Here is a 19,850-nt window from a genome sequence, read left to right on the forward strand (position 1 = left end):
TTTACCTTTAACAAGAACTAGTTTGAAAGAAATGATACATTTTCATAGTTCACTTCCATATCTCCAGTTTCAACTTTAACCAGTTCTCATTTGTTATCACAATATACTTGGAAAGTATAAAAAAAATAGACAAACATTATGACACTATTTACAAGTCAGCATACTTAATATGCCATCAGTTAACATCTGTTCAATTCTCTCTTGGTTCTTTATAACTGTTTAATTTAGTGTGAATCAATTACAAAGCCCTTCATTGAACCTATGACTTATAGTTTTTTTTTTAAATCATCGAGTTCTTGTAGATCATAATGGCAGTGGCAAGAAAGCATCTCCTGTATTGGTTTGTCTTGCAGTGCATCTGGAGAAGCCTTTGACAAAGGTACTCTGTTGATGTTCAGTCATATGTCGAAGAGGATGACCAGTGTTCTCCTCAGGGATCTTCATTTTATGAAGAATTCTTCTTTGTAGAACCGTCTTGAGATGTCAGAGAGGAGTTCCAAGAGCAAAGGTGACTTTCTCTTTAAGCCTATCAAGCTGCTTTATTTACTCTTGCTTCCAACCTTACAGACAATAGCAGAAGAGACTCTGTACATTAATTTATTAGACATATGCAGCATTTTGCTGCGAAGCCTAAAGGACCTAGGCTTAGGCTTAAGTACAGTCATTTGTCTCCCTTCTTTTAGATGGAGTCATAGTCTCCACTCTAGTTTGTTTTCCAGGTGAAGTATTTATACTCCTCCATTATCTCCACTTCTTCTCCCATGATTTTAATGGAATGTGGCTTGTTCCAGTTTCTTCTGGAATCTACGGTTACCTTCCTTGTTTTGTTCACATTCATTAGCTCCTTGTATTCAGGATCTTGTCCATCTCTGATCTAACCAACAACTGCAGAGTCATCCCAAGTATTTCTGAGATGAGAGGAATTTGCCTTGTACTGGAAGTCAGAGTTGCACAGAGTAAAAAGCAATGGTAATAGTACTGTCCCCTGTGTTACTCCTGTGTAGCAACAGTATAGCAGCCTTATGGCCAATCACATGGCCAGGTGGAGTCTGCTTCAGTTTCTGTTTCGTGAATGATTTTCCAGTAATTTCTTTATTGTTTTTGTGTAAAAAATAAAAGTTAAATATTTCAATAAAGTATTGCAAAAGAGTAAGAATAGCTCTTCTGTTACAAATATGTAAATTAGGCAAATATAATGCTTCTAATGAAATCACTAAATGCAAAAACATTTTACATGACAATCTGATTCAGTGCAATCAAATAAAACGATTTAAAGTCACATGCATTTCAAGTTTATCCTAATTTTAAAACAATTGAAACATGTCAAGCTTATTTTTGCCATATGGTAAAATGTTTTCAATCTAAGGAAGCCAAGCTGATTTCACAGAGGGATTAATTTTGCAGCAATCACTCCTCCTGCATGGTGCAGCATTGAGTCGTTTAATAGCTTTGAGTCGTTACCTTTGCAGTGATCACTTACTATAAGCATGGTAAAGAAAAGCATTACTTCTTAAGATTATACTGAAAACATTGATGATAAAGAGGCAAAAGTTGACCCATTCGGCTGTAGTACATTGTGAAAAAGTGCAATATATCAGCACAAACACTGTATACAAGCTGTTAAACAGGGATAGATGGTTAATGTGAAATGCAGAGGCAGTACCTAGATGGTTGCAATATTCAACTCAAAATAAAAAGACAAAAAAGTAAGAACCTTCTCCTAAATAAACAGGTGGGACATCAAAAGATGTGTATTCTTAAAGGTGCAGTAGGAGAGCAAGCTATAGTTCCAGCAAGCTATATATTTGAACATACACAACCATGCCTCTCCCTTCAGACCACCCCTCGAAACCCCGCCTTGAAAATACATAAACGCTCATGCTGTCTGCAGCGCATCTAGAGCAGCAGGAGCAGTGCGTCTGAGCAGCTGAAGCAGCGGGTCTGGGCGCTGGCAGGGAGACAGGCAGCACTGATGATGCAGAGCGCTATGATCACTCCTCTGAAACAATAACTAAATTAACTTAAAATGCCGAAATCTGCCGGCGACACGTTCACTTTTGTTACCCTGGTTCCTGCAGTTTGGATTACGTACATGAAAAATGCCTTGCAGCCGCCGCTGCAAACCATGGGGATGCAACCGGGCCAGAGACTGCAGTTGAATGAGATTGCTAGTGACAGTGCACTGCTGGTGTACAGGGGTCTGAGCGGCTCCGACAGAAATAATATTTTAAGGCAGGATGGTAATCTGACTGCACTGACGATATTTTCAGGTGGACTTTCTCACTTCAAACTATCAAACGCATCAGACCAACTTTTTCCACCGCACAGCCAGAGCAGCAAAGATGCTTCAGCCACTTATCAGAACTAAACTTGTACAAGCATCAAAAATGAAGCAGCATGCGTGTTTTTACTGCTCCTGCTGCTTTAGGTGTGAACGTAGCATAACAGCGGCTAGCTTCCAGCCATGGCATCCTGCACAAGCACTGGGTGGTCAATTCGATCATATGTCAGGGTACGCACACAGGGGGGAGTGACAAGCAGACCACCATGATTGACGTGTCAGGAACCTGTCGTGTACAACGGACCATCTTTTGTGATTGGTTGGGGTTATTCATTGATTTCTCACTGTAGCGGGGACCATTTATTTTAGTTTCATTTCCAGACCTTCTATTTCACTGCTTGCTAAGCGGCTGTCGGGAGATCTTTAAGCCACATGGCAAAAATGCATCAGAAAAGATCTCCTACTGCACCTTTAAATATCTGCAAACCTAAAAGAACTGAAACAAAATTAGGGAGATAGTGTGAAACAATTAGAAAAATGTTGTGCAGATGCATTTTCATTTGATTGCTGATTTTTGGCATATTTGTGGTGGAGTAAATAATGTAGTCTTTCCTGTATTTTTATCGGGATTTTACACACAATTTATGTAATGTTACTTTAAGCAATGCTGGTTGTGTGTCTCTGTTATTGATAATCCAATTATGGATTATGTTTAGTTCGTCTTGCTTCCTCAGGTTCTTTCGGTACAGTGAAATTATATTCTGAAGTTCAGGATAGATGGAATGATGGACAGATGACACACTGACTTTAAACAGATACCCCACCCCCCTCCAAAAAAAAAAAAAAAAAAAAAAAAAAGACGTAGAAGCAACATAAATGTTTTATTAGAATAAAACAAAACAACCTCTGTATTAAAAGGCTTTGACAGGAGATGAGATTTTAAACACAATGGAAAAAAACTGAACAGCAGGTTGTTCTAAAGTTTAAGCCAAAAATAATGAAATTCCTTTAAGATTTAGTTTCATGCTAGCCTTAGCCAATAGCAGCTGGTCAGCTAATCACTACGTCCCCTTGAAGACATTAGACAGAAGCAGAGTAGATAGAGATAGAGGAGCTAACCATTTCAGACATAATAAAGACAATAAAGTCATCATAAGTTTTTTAAAAGATATTCTCTGATGGACCAGTAGGGAATGGACAGAAGAACATATCAAAATACAATGCATACTTTTTTCGGTTTATCCTTGGCCATATTACTTAATTAATCATCACTGAATAGAATGTATTGGGAATAGTTATCGATTTAATTATTTGTTAAATTGATTATTAATTCTTTTTGGTTCTCATTGAAATCTTTATTTGGTGAGCAAATTGTCTTTTCAGGGATCTAAACAAATCTTAATCCTGAGAACAGTCTGAGTTCTTCTTTCTTGCTTTACTTTTAATAGATAGATCCCCATAGGAAGGAAAAAAATGTATCCCGTTTATAAAATTCATTCATTCATAATCCTCATAATTGTATGAAAAAGCTACACCAAATATTGACTTTAATCAGTGTATGAGAATGAAAATGAAAATAAATGCCCGTTCAAGAGTTATAATTATTTACTAAGTTATTCTAATCATTATAAGCCAATTATAAATAATTGTTTTTTTGCTTTAAATACAATCTAATAGAATATGTGATAAATGTTCTTGATATTTTTTTTCTAATAAACAGAAATGTCCCTATTTATAATCAAGTTTTTCATACTGTCCAATTCCCTTGACAAAATGACAACTAAAATAGGTTTATAGTATATCTATTCTATATCAAAATGCAACACACACACCTTGTATTAGATTGGGCTGCATTTTTACATTTGAAGGAAAACAAAGCATGGTCTTTATATGTTTGTGGGCCAGTTTCACAGTTGGGTGTATCTCAGCTCTGATTGGACCACATGGTCCTTCCCTACATTTCTCTGACCTTTCCACAGTTACCATTTTATCATCTGTTTACAAACCTCCTTGACCATCTTCTCAGCACGACAGATGGCACAGTCCATGCAGTCTGACAAACAGGGATTTTTGTAGAAAAACAATACCGGATTACAAATAAAGAAATATTATTTCGAAGCACATCAAAACAAGATGTCTGTTTAGCGTTGTCTCTGGAAAAGTGCTGGTATTGGCACTGGCACCTGAAGCAGATGGTTACCACAGGCTTCCTACCAGCTTTGGCTAAAAGGAAAAGATGCACAGAGGACGATGACTGTTGTTTAAATCTAAGAGGACTTTCAATTATTTTTAATCCAAATGTCGACATTTATTCTGGGATTTTTTACATCACTATTGGCTGGTTTTTATGGGTAGTAGGCTGATAGGAAAAGGGGTATGAGAGAGGGGGAGAGACATGCGGGAAAGGATGACAGTCCAGATTCGAACCCGAGTCACCTGCGTTTAGGCCTCTATAGATGGGTTGTGCGCCCTAACCACTGCACCATCAAAGCACGCCTTATTGTGGGATTTTGTAGTAATTTCTATGTATGTACTGGTTTATTTCAAGCAACTAATAGTCAAATTGCACATTATAGATAGAATCTAAGCTGAATGGTTAAGCATATAGCCAAAGACTAAATTTGTTTTTGCATTTTATTCAAAACATAAAGAACAATCAGCCCATTAGCTGCTGTTTTTGACAGGTGGGAATTAAGGCAGACCATAAACAGAAGTGTTTTGGACGTCTTGCACATGTGGATTACTGTCTTGTGAACTTTAAATTAGCATGTATCTTATAGCAATATTTGCACAATAGTGTTATGAGAACACACCTAATTGTTTGGATTGTGGCAAATTAGTCTTTATGGAGGATTCAGTGGATATCAGTTGTGCTGTGTGCATATTTTTGTGTGCGTGTGTGTGTATCCGCTTCCTGGACACACATCCCGTGGGGCTTAGAAGAATGTCCTGTTTGCTGCTGGAGCAGCTCAGTAAATACTGCTGTTTACTTTACAATTTAGCTAAAGCCTTCGCTGGGATTAAGCTCCACGCAAACTCACAAAAATCATCTACAACCATTTACAGGAAACACAATGTTTATATATGACATTTAGCAAATAGAAACACTCAAAGGGAATCTAGTTGACCAAAAATAGGAAAGGTTTAGTCTGATTAAGAACAGACAGACAGAACAAAATCATAATGCTCGTTTTATGCTGTGTATTTAAATATCTAGTTTTACTGAGAAATGATTTTATTAGACGTCATTGTTTTTCAGCAACTGAAGCAGAATATTTGTCCCAAATCTCTCTCTTTGTGTTACACAGACGCTATAATCTTTCTTGACAACAGTTTTGTTTCAACGGCTAAATCTGTGTAACATCTGCTACGCTGCATCATCAAAGATTATCTTCTTTGGTTCACTCTTCATTGGTCAGAGATAAACTATGCTGAACAGGTTTCTTTCATTGTTTTCTAACCCCTGTCCCCAGGCGACAATGCCCTGCTCACTTAAGATGTTTCCTTGCATCTGATTGGTGGATGACAAATAAGATCCAAAATTGTGATGGAAAATATTGAGGAGGTAAATAATCTTGAATCGAGTGTTTTGGAGCAGAGACAGATGTAAAAGTGTAGGACGGTATGACCTGAGGACATAGTTTGGGAGACCCCAGTACACAGGAATGCTAACAACCTGCTTCTAACTGAAATACGTTAGGGTTGACTTCTTCTTTACTGATGTAAACAGCTGCACATTTCAAAAACTGCATTGGTGTTAATGTGTCAGACATGCAAAATTGTGTGTCAGACATGCAAATTCATTTTGTTTTACCTAATCAATGTCTCATTTTCGTGGCCCATCAGTATTGACTTGCCCAAACCATTTATGGGGATCTTTGATATCTGGAATCAAGATATTTGCAGAAGGTTTTGTAAATTCTGAAATCTGAGGGATTAAGTGTGGGAGTCAAGACCTTAAAAATTGATTGATTGATTGATTGATTGATTGATTGATTGATTGATTGATTGATTGATAGACTTTATTGATCCCACAGTGGAGAAATTTACTTGTTACATCGGCTCAGTAGTCAAAAAGAAGATGCCAAAAGGAGGAAATGGTGCATGGGGTATATGCAGTATATACAGTGTGTCCACACATATATATACATACAAAACAGCGGAAGTCTCTTATTTAACAATATGTTGTGCCTCTTAAGGTGTTTTTTCTGAAAGAAACCTCAGCTATCAGGGAATACCTTTTTTATGATGGGGCACATGGCCTGCAACAATGTTTTGATTAGTGATATGTGTTAAGGAACTCCAATATTGCCCAACTGCAGTTTTCTGCACCTTTTGTATAATTATTGTTGCAAGGAAAGAACAGGTTTTGTAAATAGAAAATAATACAATCCAGAAATGAAAGTTTGATAAACCTTTTATTAAAAATGTTGCTTTCTCTGATCAAGCCCATTACAAATGCTAGCGCTTGGCGCGCACGCCAAGTCCATGCTGACTGATAGAAATGGATCTTTGCTCCTCACTACAGCTGAAAATCCCGCCATCAAAAGAGAAGAGAATGTGGTCTGTAAAACATATTTAAAAAATAATGCAACTCTTAAAACTCAATCTGAAAAGCAAACATTTGAGAGAAAAAATGTTGAAGTCTTTTCTTTTAACATTTCTTTTTTTAAATAAAGAAGAAATATCTATTGTAAGCAGATGTTTTTCAAGATTTGAATTTAAACAATTATTTAATGAAAGGGGCACTGTAAATATCATACAATTACATATTTATATAGTTAAACATACTTTTCAATTTCAGCAAGATTTCACCTTATTGACACATTTAAATAATTTCATTTTATTTCAATGATGAATCATGAATACATATTTAATAGATCATTTATTTGTTGTAATAAGTCACTATGTTCACATTCACTGCTATTAGCTTTTTTTGTGTTCTTTTATTTAGATGCTTTGAAAATTACTTGTTCTTTGTGGTTTTTACAAAATCCAACCTGTATTTTTGTCAAAGTACAGCACAGTTTATGATTTTCTTAATTAAATCCACTTTGTTTGTTCCTGCTGTGACTGAAATGGTGCTCTAAAATTATAATTTATCTGCCTCACACGCCTTTTTTGACCTAAAAGCAGAAGTGTAAGACAAAAAAGAAGTGTACCAAAAGATTATGTAACAGGAAGTTAAAAGCACAAAGTTGGGTTATTGTTTAGGGTGCTCTCTTGTTTGTTGTTGTCAGTATTGACAGAAAAATCAAGTTATATTGCTTGCCTTTCCTTAATTTGTAAGGAATATCTTAGTGTAAGATTTTTTTTCATCATTGTGACATTGATTTTATTCATAAGTGTTTTAAAGCGATGTTTAGTTTTTTTTCTTAAATGTAAAGTGCATTACAAATAAAATGTGTTGTTTTTATTAAGCAATATTTTTTTGTGAAAAATAATGCAATCTTCTCTTGTAGAGGTTGTCGTAGCATTCTCAGGTTTTCTTGAATGCTCTGTGAACCAGAGTTGGACATTTCACCCCCTCTGCCTTTTGGTCTGACAAGGGCTGCATGGAAAATGTCAACAAAAGGCTACTGAGGAATTTGCAGCTCTGACAGCATCCTTTACACAGCTGGATTTTTTCCAGACCTAATGGCCTTTCTGTGACTGTGAAGGTTACTAGATGAGTTGTGACCCAGAAGCTTCACTCTTAGGGTGGTTGTGTTAGCATAAAATAACACTGAATTATTTTCCTCATCGAACTCCAGCATTTAGGTCAGGGCGGTAACTTAACTATATTGATTAGAGTAATAACTACTAGAATCTATACAGTTGATTATATTGGTATACTCAAACATCTTTCTGCACAGCATGGTTTGGCTGAGTTTTTGCTGTTTTTAGTACTGGGAATTGGAAGATTAGTGGTGTGAAGAAGGATGCATTTTAAGCTCTGGTGGTTGTGTTTAATATTAAACTGCAAAACATTCAAATGCAATCAGTTTGCCACAGTTCTATGAAAAAAACTAACTTTAGATGCATTTTTAAGTTTTTTTATTTTATTTTTTTCTATACAGAGAAGGGTTTCACACACTGTAAGTCAGAAGGTTTCTCTGTTTGGTGACAGTTGGCTTTGTTGCTGTGCAGTCCTTCCTTGTCTGTAAATGATAATGTATCTGTAAACCAACTGACAGGGAGGCTGTGGTTCCCCTCGGCCCACACATACATTTTTAGCTGCGGCTGCTTCGCTCTATTCTGTAGCAGCAGTGTGAATCTTACCTCAACGCTTAGAATGAAATGCTTTACTAAGACAGTAACATTTTGGAACATGCCTCTTTTATTTTATTTCATTTCTTGGAGTTCCATTCAGTTTGATTTATATTTTGCCTCTATTAAGCTTTTTAAGCACAAGATTAAGTCACTACAATGAAGACCAAACTGTTTTAGCTGTGTAAAGTGAATTATCTAAGATGCATCAGATTTTTTTTACACATTACTATAAAATACAACCATATTTTCACATAAATGTTATCCTCCTTAGGTGATGTTTAGTCTTCCATTTCTGCTGTTTTTTATGTAAATGAAAATCAAAAGCTGTTTTTCTTAGAAGGTAAAGTTTATTTTTTATCTAAATTCTTGATCACTTCTATCTTCCTAACTAATGTCCAACTTTTTTGTATCGATCTGACAGCTTGAATGAATTATAAAAGTCCCATGGTGTTAAAATATGGTAAACATTTCTTCTTTTTTCATTTCTGATATGACACCTATAATTGCAGCTTTGAGAATCGACCGATACGATAATGACCCGATACGATTTTAGCAAGAATCATAAATTCTTCTGTCACTTATTCTGTAGTATGTTAGAAAAGGCTTGATCAAGTGATATTATTACAACAGCAATTAAAAACAATGGGTGTAAGAATAACTAACCCATGCAGTTTTAATTAATAGGTTATAGAAATTTTAAACAGAAGCATCATCAGCATTACAATATTGGATGCAGGCCCTTAAAATCAGACCTAGATCAGATTTAATTGCCCAAAATCCCCCCTAGTTTCTTCACAACAAGGTGAGTCATAAAAGTGCACCTTGGGTCAGAAGACCTGTTAAAACCACTCGATTGTTACTGTAAATTTAAATGTAAATTCACAAAAACTGATAAAAAGGCATACCTTGTTTTAACCACGACTGTCCTGTGATTCACTTCAGTTTCAGTATTATGATTTGCTTTGTCAGATAGGCCACATTTATGATGTGAAGCAGGTTGAAACCCTTTCAGTTAATTTTGACCTATAATGTTTTTTTTTACAACCAGAATAAAAACATAAAGCTGTGAATTGTGTTACGATGTTGTCTTTATTTTGTTGATTTTAAAACCTTGTTGTGAACAAAGTAGTTTTTCTTTCATCATATTTGCTCTGTTAAACTTCACTTTTTTTAAACATCTGTATGATACATGGATCTGTGCTTTTTCCTGCATTAGAAACTCTTCCAAATTAATATTATTATATACACAGTTCTAAATGTATACTGGAACAGCTGTCACAGACTAGTGTCATTGTGTCTGGGAGCCTCTTATGCAGCTTAAGAGCAATTTAAGTTCTTATATTTTGTTCATCCTAACCCTCAGCCTCCTTATCAAACAGCCTCTTGTCTCCGTTGTGCTACTAATCCCACTAGTGTGGGTGGGTGCACACTGTACACTCTTGTGGGCCAGGAGAATAAGCAGTTATGTCACTCTTTTTACTATAAGTCAGGATTTTTTGCGCTTAAGAGTTTAGTAGAACTGTTTATCTTCATATAGGCAAACTGATAAAGATCTCCAGGCAGTGATACTTGCTGTTCATATCTGATTCTTTTATTTGTTAGTTAGTTGGAAGACAGAAGTACAATGGAAAAAAAGATAAATAAATATATTTTTATGATACACATTTGTGTATCACTGCGTTATGCAATGCTGCACTACAAAGTTGTGTAATAACATGCAGCTCTATTGAATTTTATTAAGAGGCTACATGGTTGGAATTGAGTGAAATATGGTAAACTGGAAAGATGCATTGAGAGATTTATATGATCCATATAAACGCCCTCAAATAAACCAAGATAATGTAGCCATCTAAGTGCTTTATTGCCCATCATGTGAGTCAGATATAAACCCGCAGCGTTGCGTCCCAAATCATCCCACCTGCTAACAGACTCGCCAAAACTTGAATCAGCGTCTCAGAGGCTTCAGGAGGAGGCTAATGTTAAAAATAATCTCTGATTGGCATCAGAAGGCCAAGATTTTAACCAGAACTTTTAGGTTTTATTGGCAAGTTCTCTTGCTCACATTTAAGAACAAATCCTGACTTTTCTTCCTTTGTTTTTCTTTTCTTCCCTCCATATTAGGGATACCCGTAAAGAACCCTATCTAAACGCTGGTGTCTGATGGAGGATTTTAAATACTGAACTTTGTGTTTGTGTTTTAGGGGAGCTTTCTCTGAAGTGTTCCTGGCCGAGGAGAAGAAGACACAGAGATTGGTGGCTATCAAGTGCATCCCTAAGAAAGCATTAGAAGGCAAGGAAAACAGTATTGAGAATGAAATCGCAGTCCTGCACAAGTAAGTGACCGTTTTCCTTGGAGAAGTAAAACATTTAGATATGAATTAAAATGGCCTGAGAAAGATCAGTTTCAGATATGGCTCAAAGTATAAGATACAAGGTCAAGACTGCACAGTTTTAACCAGCAAATCAATGTCAAGGAACCATAGAAAATGAGTAGCAGCAACAGGTTCAATAGGCCACAGTTTAAATTATTTTTTTCAATTGTAGGTATTCTGCTTTCTTTGTTGTAATTGTAGGATTTAATAAAAAAAAATCCACTTTTCCCAAAACCGGGATGGAGGGGAACTTAGATTTTAATTTTCAAACAGCTTTTACAGTAGTAGAATAGAAAAAAACAGTTCACACCTTATGACTAGTCACATGGTATTTGTTATTCAGATATCAATCACAGTGTTCCTCTTCTACATTACTTTATATTAGAGTAAATAACAGTCCCCAATTTCCTTCTTAAGGGATCTGACCTCAGCAGTGGACTGATAGTTATTTTTGTAAACTCATTCTCCACAATGCAAACATTCTGTCTGCGCTGATGAAGATCAACTCACCTCACAATTCTAAATGATTGTGCCGAAACCCTAGATCATACCATGACCTAGGTGGAGCATCAATCTGTTTTTCTCAGTCATATGAAAAAAATGTGAAAAAATAAAAAAAAATGTTGATGGATTTCACAGCATGTGAAATTCGCTGTCTTTTATCCCAATACCCATGTGGAAAAAATAGGTTAATCAAAAGTGTCTTAATAAATTCAACTCATTCAGACCCTGACATATTTAATGATCTATGTACATTTTAAGATGAAGATCATTCAATTTTTGTTATTCTTTTTCCTTGAATTCGGGTGCTAAACAACATGCATTTAATTTAAAATGCAATTAAAACATCTTGTTTGGATTCACCTTGTTCAAAAAATAGAAATGCTATGTGATAAAATACTTTTGCCTTCTAAAAAAGCAGAAAAATCTGTTTAATTTCAGTTTGACAATGTATTTAAAATATATATATATTTTTTTACATTGACACAGGAGGTGATTGTGAATTGTTCCGATTTGCACTGATGTGGGGAAATACAGGTCACAGTAAAAATGGCTGATCTACACAGGTCCCTGGTTATTTTTAGAGGTCTTGTTGCCTGGGTTACAGGAGAAACACAATATACAGCTATGATCCCCTCTGAGGTGAAGACTGTGGAATGAGAGTGGTGGGGGTCAGCTCACAGCTTAGACACAACTGTGACAAATTAAAGAAATCTGCAGTAAACACCTCTTGAGAGTCCTGTTTGGCTCTGCGGGATGTTTATATTGACTCATGCAAAGGCTTCATTACTCATGTTAACGCTTAATGTCTCCATACAGGTGCTGGTCATAAAATTAGAATATCATGAAAAAGTAGATTGATTTCAGTAATTCCATTTAAAAAGTGAAACTTGTATATTATATTCATACATTACATACAAACTCATATATTTCAGATGTTTATTTTGTTTAATTTTGATGATTACAAATGACAACAAATGAAAATCTCAAATTCATCATATCAGAAAATTAGAATATTACTGAAGACCAATAAAAACAAAGGATTTATAGAAATGTTGGCCAACTGAAAAGTATGAACATGAAAAGTATGAGCATGTACAGCACTCAGTATTTAGTTGGGCCTCCTTTGGCCTGTATTACTGCAGCAATGCGGCGTGGCATGGAGTCGATCAGTCTGTGGCACTGCTCAGGTGTTATGATAGCCCAGGTTGCTCTAATAGTGGCTTTTAGCTCTTTTGAATTGTTGGGTCTGGTGTATTGCATCTTCTTCTTCACAATACCCCATAGATTTTCTATGGGGTTAAGGTCAGGAGAGTTTGCTGGCCAATTAAGAACAGGGATACCATGGTCCTTCAACCAGGTACTGGTAGCTTTGGCACTGTGTGCAGGTGCCAAGTCCTGTTGGAAAATGAAATCTGCATCTCCAAAAAGTTGGTCAGCTGCAGGAAGCATGAAGTGCTCTAAAACTTCCTGGTATGTGGCTGCGTTGACCCTGGACCTCAGAAAACACAATGGACCAACACCAGCAGATGACATGGCACCCCAAACCATCACTGACTGTGGAAACTTTACACTGGACTTCAAGCAACGTGGATGAGGTGCCTCTCTTTTTTTCCTCCAGACTCTGGGACCTTGATTTCCAAAGGAAATGCAAAATTTACTTTCATCAGAGAACATGACTTTGGACCACTCACCAGCAGTCCAGTCCTGTTTCTCTTTAGCCCAGGCAAGACGCTTCTGACGCTGTCTGTGGTTCAAGAGTGGCTTGACACAAGGAATGCGACAGCAGAAACCCATGTCTTTCATACGTCTGTGTGTGGTGGTTCTTGAAGCACTCACTCCAGCTGCAGTCCACTCTTTGTGAATCTCCCCCACATTTTTGAATGGGTTTTGTTTCACAATCCTCTCCAGGGTGCGGTTATCTCTCTTGCTTGTACACTTTTTTCGACCACATCTTTTCCTTCCCTTCGCCTCTCTATTAATGTGCTTGGACACTGAGCTCTGTGAACAGCCAGCCTCTTTAGCGATGACCTTTTGTGTCTTGCCCTCCTTGTGCAAGGTGTCGATGGTCGTCTTTTGGACAACTGTCAAGTCAGCAGTCTTCCCCATGATTGTGTAGCCTATAGAACTAGACTGAAAGACCATTTAAAGGCTTTTGCAGGTGGTTTGAGTTAATTAGCTGATTAGAGTGTGGCACCAGGGGCCATCAATTTTGAACCTTTTCACAATATTCTAATTTTCTGATATGATGAATTTGAGATTTTCATTTGTTGTCATTTGTAATCATCAAAATTAAACAAAATAAACATCTGAAATATATGAGTTTGTATGTAATGTATGAATATAATATACAAGTTTCACTTTTTAAATGGAATTACTGAAATCAACCTCTTTTTTCATGATATTCTAATTTTATGACCAGCACCTGTATATCACAGAATGGGGGGGTTACATGTTTGCTTGTGCCATCCCATCATAGCTGAGCAATAGAGGAGAAAATGATTGATGAGGACCAAAAGGAGTTCGTCTTTACTAATTGTTGACTTTTTTTTTTAACAATATATTTAGGTATATAAAAAAATCACTTATTATATTTCTTTAAAATAAACATAAAAAATAGGTTATCAAACTCTTTTTTAGCGACATGAGCAAATAAACTTCCTAGTTGAAGACGTTCCTGAATGATGAGAATTAATTGGTCCATCATCACTACACATCAGAGATTCTCCTAAAGGTTTTTTTCTCCAGGAGGAGAACATTCAATATACCTGAAGAGCATCTGTACAACAACCTTCCTCAAAGCGAACCCTACTTCGCATCACAGTTTCATTCATTTTTGTTGAAGCTTCACAGCTTTAATTGAACGCGTGACGGTCAGGAAGAGAAGCGTCTCTGAAACTGTTTTAACTTAGCGCTTTTTTCTGCAGGAAGTAGCTCAAAATTCTTTATGAAGAAGTCAAATAACTTTATATTTGCTTGTCAGCAGCAGTCTGGTTGTGGAAAAAAAAGGGGGATGGTGGATTTTTTTTATTTTTATTTTTTGCAGAACACATAGCCTAATTAATATAGTCTATTAACCTAAAGCAATATTCATGGTGTGGTTGTTATATGTCAGGTACGCTGATCGTTGACCTTTGACCAAGGCGCCTTACAGTAGAACTGCAGTCAGTCCCTGGACTGTAGAGACTGACACGGGAGTGGATTTTCACTCCTGTCCCGTCCCACTCCCACAGAAAAAAATGGTGTCCCGTCCCGATCCCGATTTAGATTTAGACAACTTTTTGAACATCAGACAATTCAAACAACTGTCAAAGATAGCGCTAATTGTAGTTTTGAAATTAAATCTACATGGCCATGTGTGGAAGTGATTGCCACTGTTAAATCACAACTTATTTGGTATTTATTAGAACTAAGTTTCCTTTCTTTAGCTACACCCACAACTGAGGACCTCCAAATCTGTTCCCACTAATTAAAATCACTAAAAAAGGACCTGCCTTGAAAAGTACACTGATAGATTCTTTACAGCTAGACATCATGCTGAGATCCAAAGAAATTCAGAAACGAAAGAGAACGACTGCGATAGAGATATATCAGTTAAGGGTTTTAAAGCGGTATCTGAAGCTTTGGGACTCCAGCGACCGCAGTGACCACACTTTCCAGCCATCTGTTTGTGATCTCAAAATGAAACCAACTGGGGTTCTGCAACAACGATCCAAAATACAACAACAAATCCATTACTGAATAGCTAAAACAGCCAAAAAAATTTAAAATGAACACCTCAGAGTATACAAGTCCAAGCCCTGGATCCTACTGAGATGCTGAAGCATGATCTTAAAGTGTGGCTGGAATAAAACAATTGTTCATGCTGTAAAAGATCACAAGTCATCACAAACGTTGATTGCCTCCTAAATCAGTTATTAAGGTTTAGGAGATCAATTTTCACACAGAGCCATATAGGTCTGAATAAACCTTAATTTGGCTAAAAATAATGTAGCATTACTGAAACTGAGCGCAAAACTGCTGCTAAAGAAATGGTCAATGCTTGCTTTTGTCATGCAGCCACTGGCTCTGAGGATATTTTTGTTTTAGGAAGAAATTTTGATGAGGGATGAAAAAGTGTATCATATTAAACATGATTAAATTATTATTGTCAAATTGTCAACCAATTTAGTAATTGATTCAATGCAAGCTGGAGATAAACAGACTCTGAAAAATGCCATTAGCTAAAAGAGCAACCGACCCAGAGCAGTAAATATGCTTAAATTGTGAAAAATATCTAAACATTTTGCTCGTGCATGAAAAACTTTTTTCTGTAAATATGCTAATTCTGAACTCCTCAAGTGCAATAATTAATTTTAAGTTATCTCTTAATTCTTTAAGGAACCATTTGACATCTGATTATTAATTGATTAATAGGGGAAAAATGGACAGATTAATCCATTAGCAAAATAGTCCTAGTCATAGCATATAATCAAAGTCCTGATTGCAACATTTCACAACCTGAGGTAGACTTTTCTATGTGCCATAGATCAATGTATTGCTAAATAAGCCAAGTGCACCAAAGCTTGGGGCTTTCGGCTACTGGTAATTGCCAGGCAGACTCCTCTGGGATATTCCAATATTTCTGGAGCAGACTTTGTTCAAAGCAGACCCCTGACCATGTTTAAACTGCTGCTACCATGTTTGAGTCTTCATATAGCCAATTGCTGTTATACCTTTTGTACCATGCCATCCAAAAAGTTCAATTTTTTGCTTTGGATTTTGAACCCTTAAAGGATGCTGTTTTTGCTCATTCCCCTCTAGTTTTTGCTGAAAAATGAACCCTTCCCTTTCACATAGGCATTGAGGTTTGCAGCATCTTCATGCTCTTTGTTTTATTGCTGTACCTTAGATCCATTATGATGTATAGGTGTAATTTAGATGGGCCATCACCTGCTGTGGAGGTTCACTATGAGCAGTTTTAATTTGTGGAGAATGGCTTTCACTGTGGTTCACAGGAGCCCCAAGCACCTTAGAAATGACCTATTAAAACCAGACTATTGGATTTTACTCATAATTATTTTAGTTCTTGAATATATTTAGTTAAAAGCATTTCCTTTTTTCTCTAAGTTCATACCTAGACGGACACCCCAGCCCAGAAATTCAGCTGAAATGCAGAATATTAACCGAATGCTTAAGCTGTTATGAAGCCACACGTGACTGATCTCTCTGAAGTATTAATCTGTTACTTATCCTGGACTGAGTCCATCTCTCCCTCAACAGTGTCCTAAACAGTTGAATGAAGGTGTCCATGCACCGTTACAATCTGGATGAGTCACTGCTGTAATCCAATGTGAGCTGGAGCTGACCCATACAGAGTTCCCTTCAGTACATCTCGTACATGTGGCTTTGTGCTCGGTGCACACTAGTCTTTCCCGACTGTCTTAATTTAGTATCTCGACTTTGTAAGCAATATGCAGCGCGAACAGCGGCCTATAAAAGTGTTCATATCCTTTAGATTTCTTCACCTTTTTCATGTTGCAATCACAAATTGCAGAGATTTTCCCAGGGAGTTATTTAATTGACAGAGTCCAAAAAAGTGAATAGTTATAAAGTGGTAGGAAATAGAAATATATATATTTTTTCAAATAAATAAAAAAATTTAAATGCAAATACTTTTGTGTTTAGCAAGCCCTTCTAAATTGTTAATAGAACCATGTTAGGCTTCAGTTACAGCTGCAAGTCTTTGATTTATAGACAGGTAACTAAGGATTTTCACACATTCTTTCTTATCTCACGCAGGCAGATGTTCACATCTGTGAACAGCAGATTTCAGATCATGCAGCAGATTGTTCTTTGGTGGAAGTGGTGCGCTGAGGATGATGTGTGGTGTTAGTTTTCCTTTAACATATGTCACTTTGCATATAGGCCAAAATGTGCATGTTTTCTCAAATGATTGCTGTGCCCCATAGCATGGTTAGTTATCCCAAACAAGATGTTGAAGGCTAACTGCCTAGCATAATTTGGCTGTGCCTCAAATCTTTTTTGCTTTTGTCCCTCTATGGATGCCTAATAATAGCTGTCTAATACCGGAGCTGTAGATCTCTCCACAAAACAAAAGGCTATTTAACCTTTTCTCTGGTTAATACTTTTCTTGCCTAGCCTGTTGGTTTAGGTGGACGCCCAAGTTTCTAAAGTCATATATACTTTACTTGCCTATCTGCTGTCTTATTTTGTGTTAATGATGTGATTACAAGACGTTGCTGTTGAAACCACAAAACAGCTGGCTTTATATGGAAATTGAATTACAGCAGGAATGTATCAACTAATTGGGTGACACTTGAAAAATGGTTGCCTGGTCAGGATTGAACTAAAGGGTATCGGGGTAATATGCTCAAGATACAGATGGTCCACATTAGTAGTAAAATAAAATATTGATTCTTTCAAATATCAAGTTATTTTATTAGACAATATTTGTAATGGTTCAAAATACAAGCATCCCAATGGATCTTAAAGGTTACAATGATATTCATAGGAAAACAATCTTTTTAGTTTTTTTTTTGTTTTATATAACTATTAACCCTCCAGCCACTAGTAGGTAGCACCCTTTCTCATTTTTTTCCAGAGAATTATTATTATAAAAATCACAATATATTGTCTTTGTTAATGTATTGGGATAAATTGAATCATGACGTGTATCGAGATACGTGTCATATCGGCAGATTCTTGCCAATTTAAACCCCTACTTACATAGTTTTCTGTCTTGTTTTTAGTAGTGTTGCACCAATGCCATTTTTTGGCCCGAATACCGATACCTGATACCTGGCTGTGCAGTATTGGCCAATACTGATACAACACAGATACCATCTGTTTGAAATTAATGTGTGTATAAATGAAGAACTGCATACTACTTGGATGTAAAAATAATTGCCATCATGGCTTTGTCAAGCTGCTGCCTACCTTTGTGAAGCAGGAAAAAGACTAATACAAAGTGAATCCAGTAGAACTTTTTATTGCCTACCTGGAATGAGTGACAATAGCTGAATAAACTTTTGGCTCTGAAAATGATATTGGTGCCCTATTTGTTGGTACTCACTGATACCGATACCACCATTTTAGTTCTGAATCGGGGCCCTGCCCGATACTGGTATCGGTATCGGTGCAACACTAGTTTTAAGACAGCTTTACAGTTATGCACTACTTTTCAATTGTAGCGTACCTCAAATTGATAAAAACATTAAAGGGTTGGGGTTGTAATGTTAAAAAGGTATTGTTAGATGAACCTATTTTCAAACCTTAGTGCTTGTATACGTGACTTAGATTTTTTTAAGGAAAAAAAAGATTAATTGAAAACGAAAGTCATATATTTCATCAGGTGAGGGAGACTTTTAACAAAATTCGACATTATTAATGGAATACTGATTAGATAATAAAGTAAATATAGCAATGTGAAGCTGGTAACTCATTCTCTTACCGCTGTCACAGCACTGATGGGTGTCAAAGGGCACCTAAGCTGAGCTCAGCCAATTAGGGAGCTGCATGCCTCTGCATAGAGACACATGATCCTATCCATAATGATAAAGTGACCCAGCCCTTCGTCTTTACAATAAGATCAGATTTCCCAGCTGCAAGCACAGACATGCATATGTAATATTTAAGAATATATATAGGATTATTTCTAAAAAGTGAGATAATACACAAACAAACCATTTCTCCCTCCTTGTTTTTTCCTCCCTAACAGGATTAAACACCCAAACATCGTATCTCTGGAGGAGATATTCGAGAGTAAATCACACCTCTACCTTGTCATGCAACTGTGAGTATTCACATATGTGTGGCACTGTTATTCCTTTCTTTGTGCGAAGTGTGTTTCCAACTGCCTACTCGCGTTATCTCCCACACGCTCTTTGTCACATGCCTTGAACTGTACTCACACGCTGAACCTGTGTGTTGTATGTGTGTGTTTGTGTGGACTACCCATGAACATCAGTGGGGAGTTTGGCCTCACACTAGCAGCTTGTCAGTGTCCCACCCACCTGAAACTGCTGAAATGTCACGGAGAGGATCCAGATCAGTGCCAGAATAGAATCAGGAGGGCTGTTAATTTTGAGACTCTTAAATGTGTAAATCATTTACGCATTAATCACAGTCAAAGCAGAAAATGAAAAGCAACAGATTGGGTGAGGGCAGGAGGTGTTTGGAATAACTACATTACTATAATGTCCATATTATTTTAGTCAGTGTTGGTCTTTACATTAAGTCTTCCTAAAGGAACAAATGAAGATGCCAGATTTCTGTTTAGTAGATGAGAAATTTGCAGAGTGAGGTCTCCATCTAGTGGCCAAAATCAGCAACTGCGTGGTGCTATGTAGATTTTTTTTAGAATTTTTTTTAAATTAAAGTATATATATATATATATATGTATATATATATATATATATATATATATATATATATATATATAT

General features: G+C 36.5%; 1 protein-coding gene across 3 annotated transcripts in view; it reads left to right on the top strand.

Annotated features, from left to right (window-relative positions):
- Positions 1 to 19,850, top strand: part of camk1b (calcium/calmodulin-dependent protein kinase Ib) — a 63,143-nt gene that overhangs the window by 31,539 nt on the left and 11,754 nt on the right. For all 3 annotated transcript variants that reach the window (XR_005281902.1, XM_038298112.1, XM_038298110.1), the window contains 2 exons: positions 10,735 to 10,866; positions 19,127 to 19,201. Coding sequence is in view for 2 of the 3 variants with exons in the window: in XM_038298112.1 (XP_038154040.1) it covers positions 10,735 to 10,866; positions 19,127 to 19,201 (207 nt within the window). In the remaining variant the exon portion in view is untranslated. The remainder of the gene's footprint in view (positions 1 to 10,734; positions 10,867 to 19,126; positions 19,202 to 19,850) is intronic.

Source organism: Cyprinodon tularosa, unplaced genomic scaffold, assembly GCF_016077235.1.
Source record: "Cyprinodon tularosa strain WSP-4 unplaced genomic scaffold, ASM1607723v1 ctg40, whole genome shotgun sequence".
In the NCBI taxonomy this organism is placed as follows: domain Eukaryota; kingdom Metazoa; phylum Chordata; class Actinopteri; order Cyprinodontiformes; family Cyprinodontidae; genus Cyprinodon; species Cyprinodon tularosa.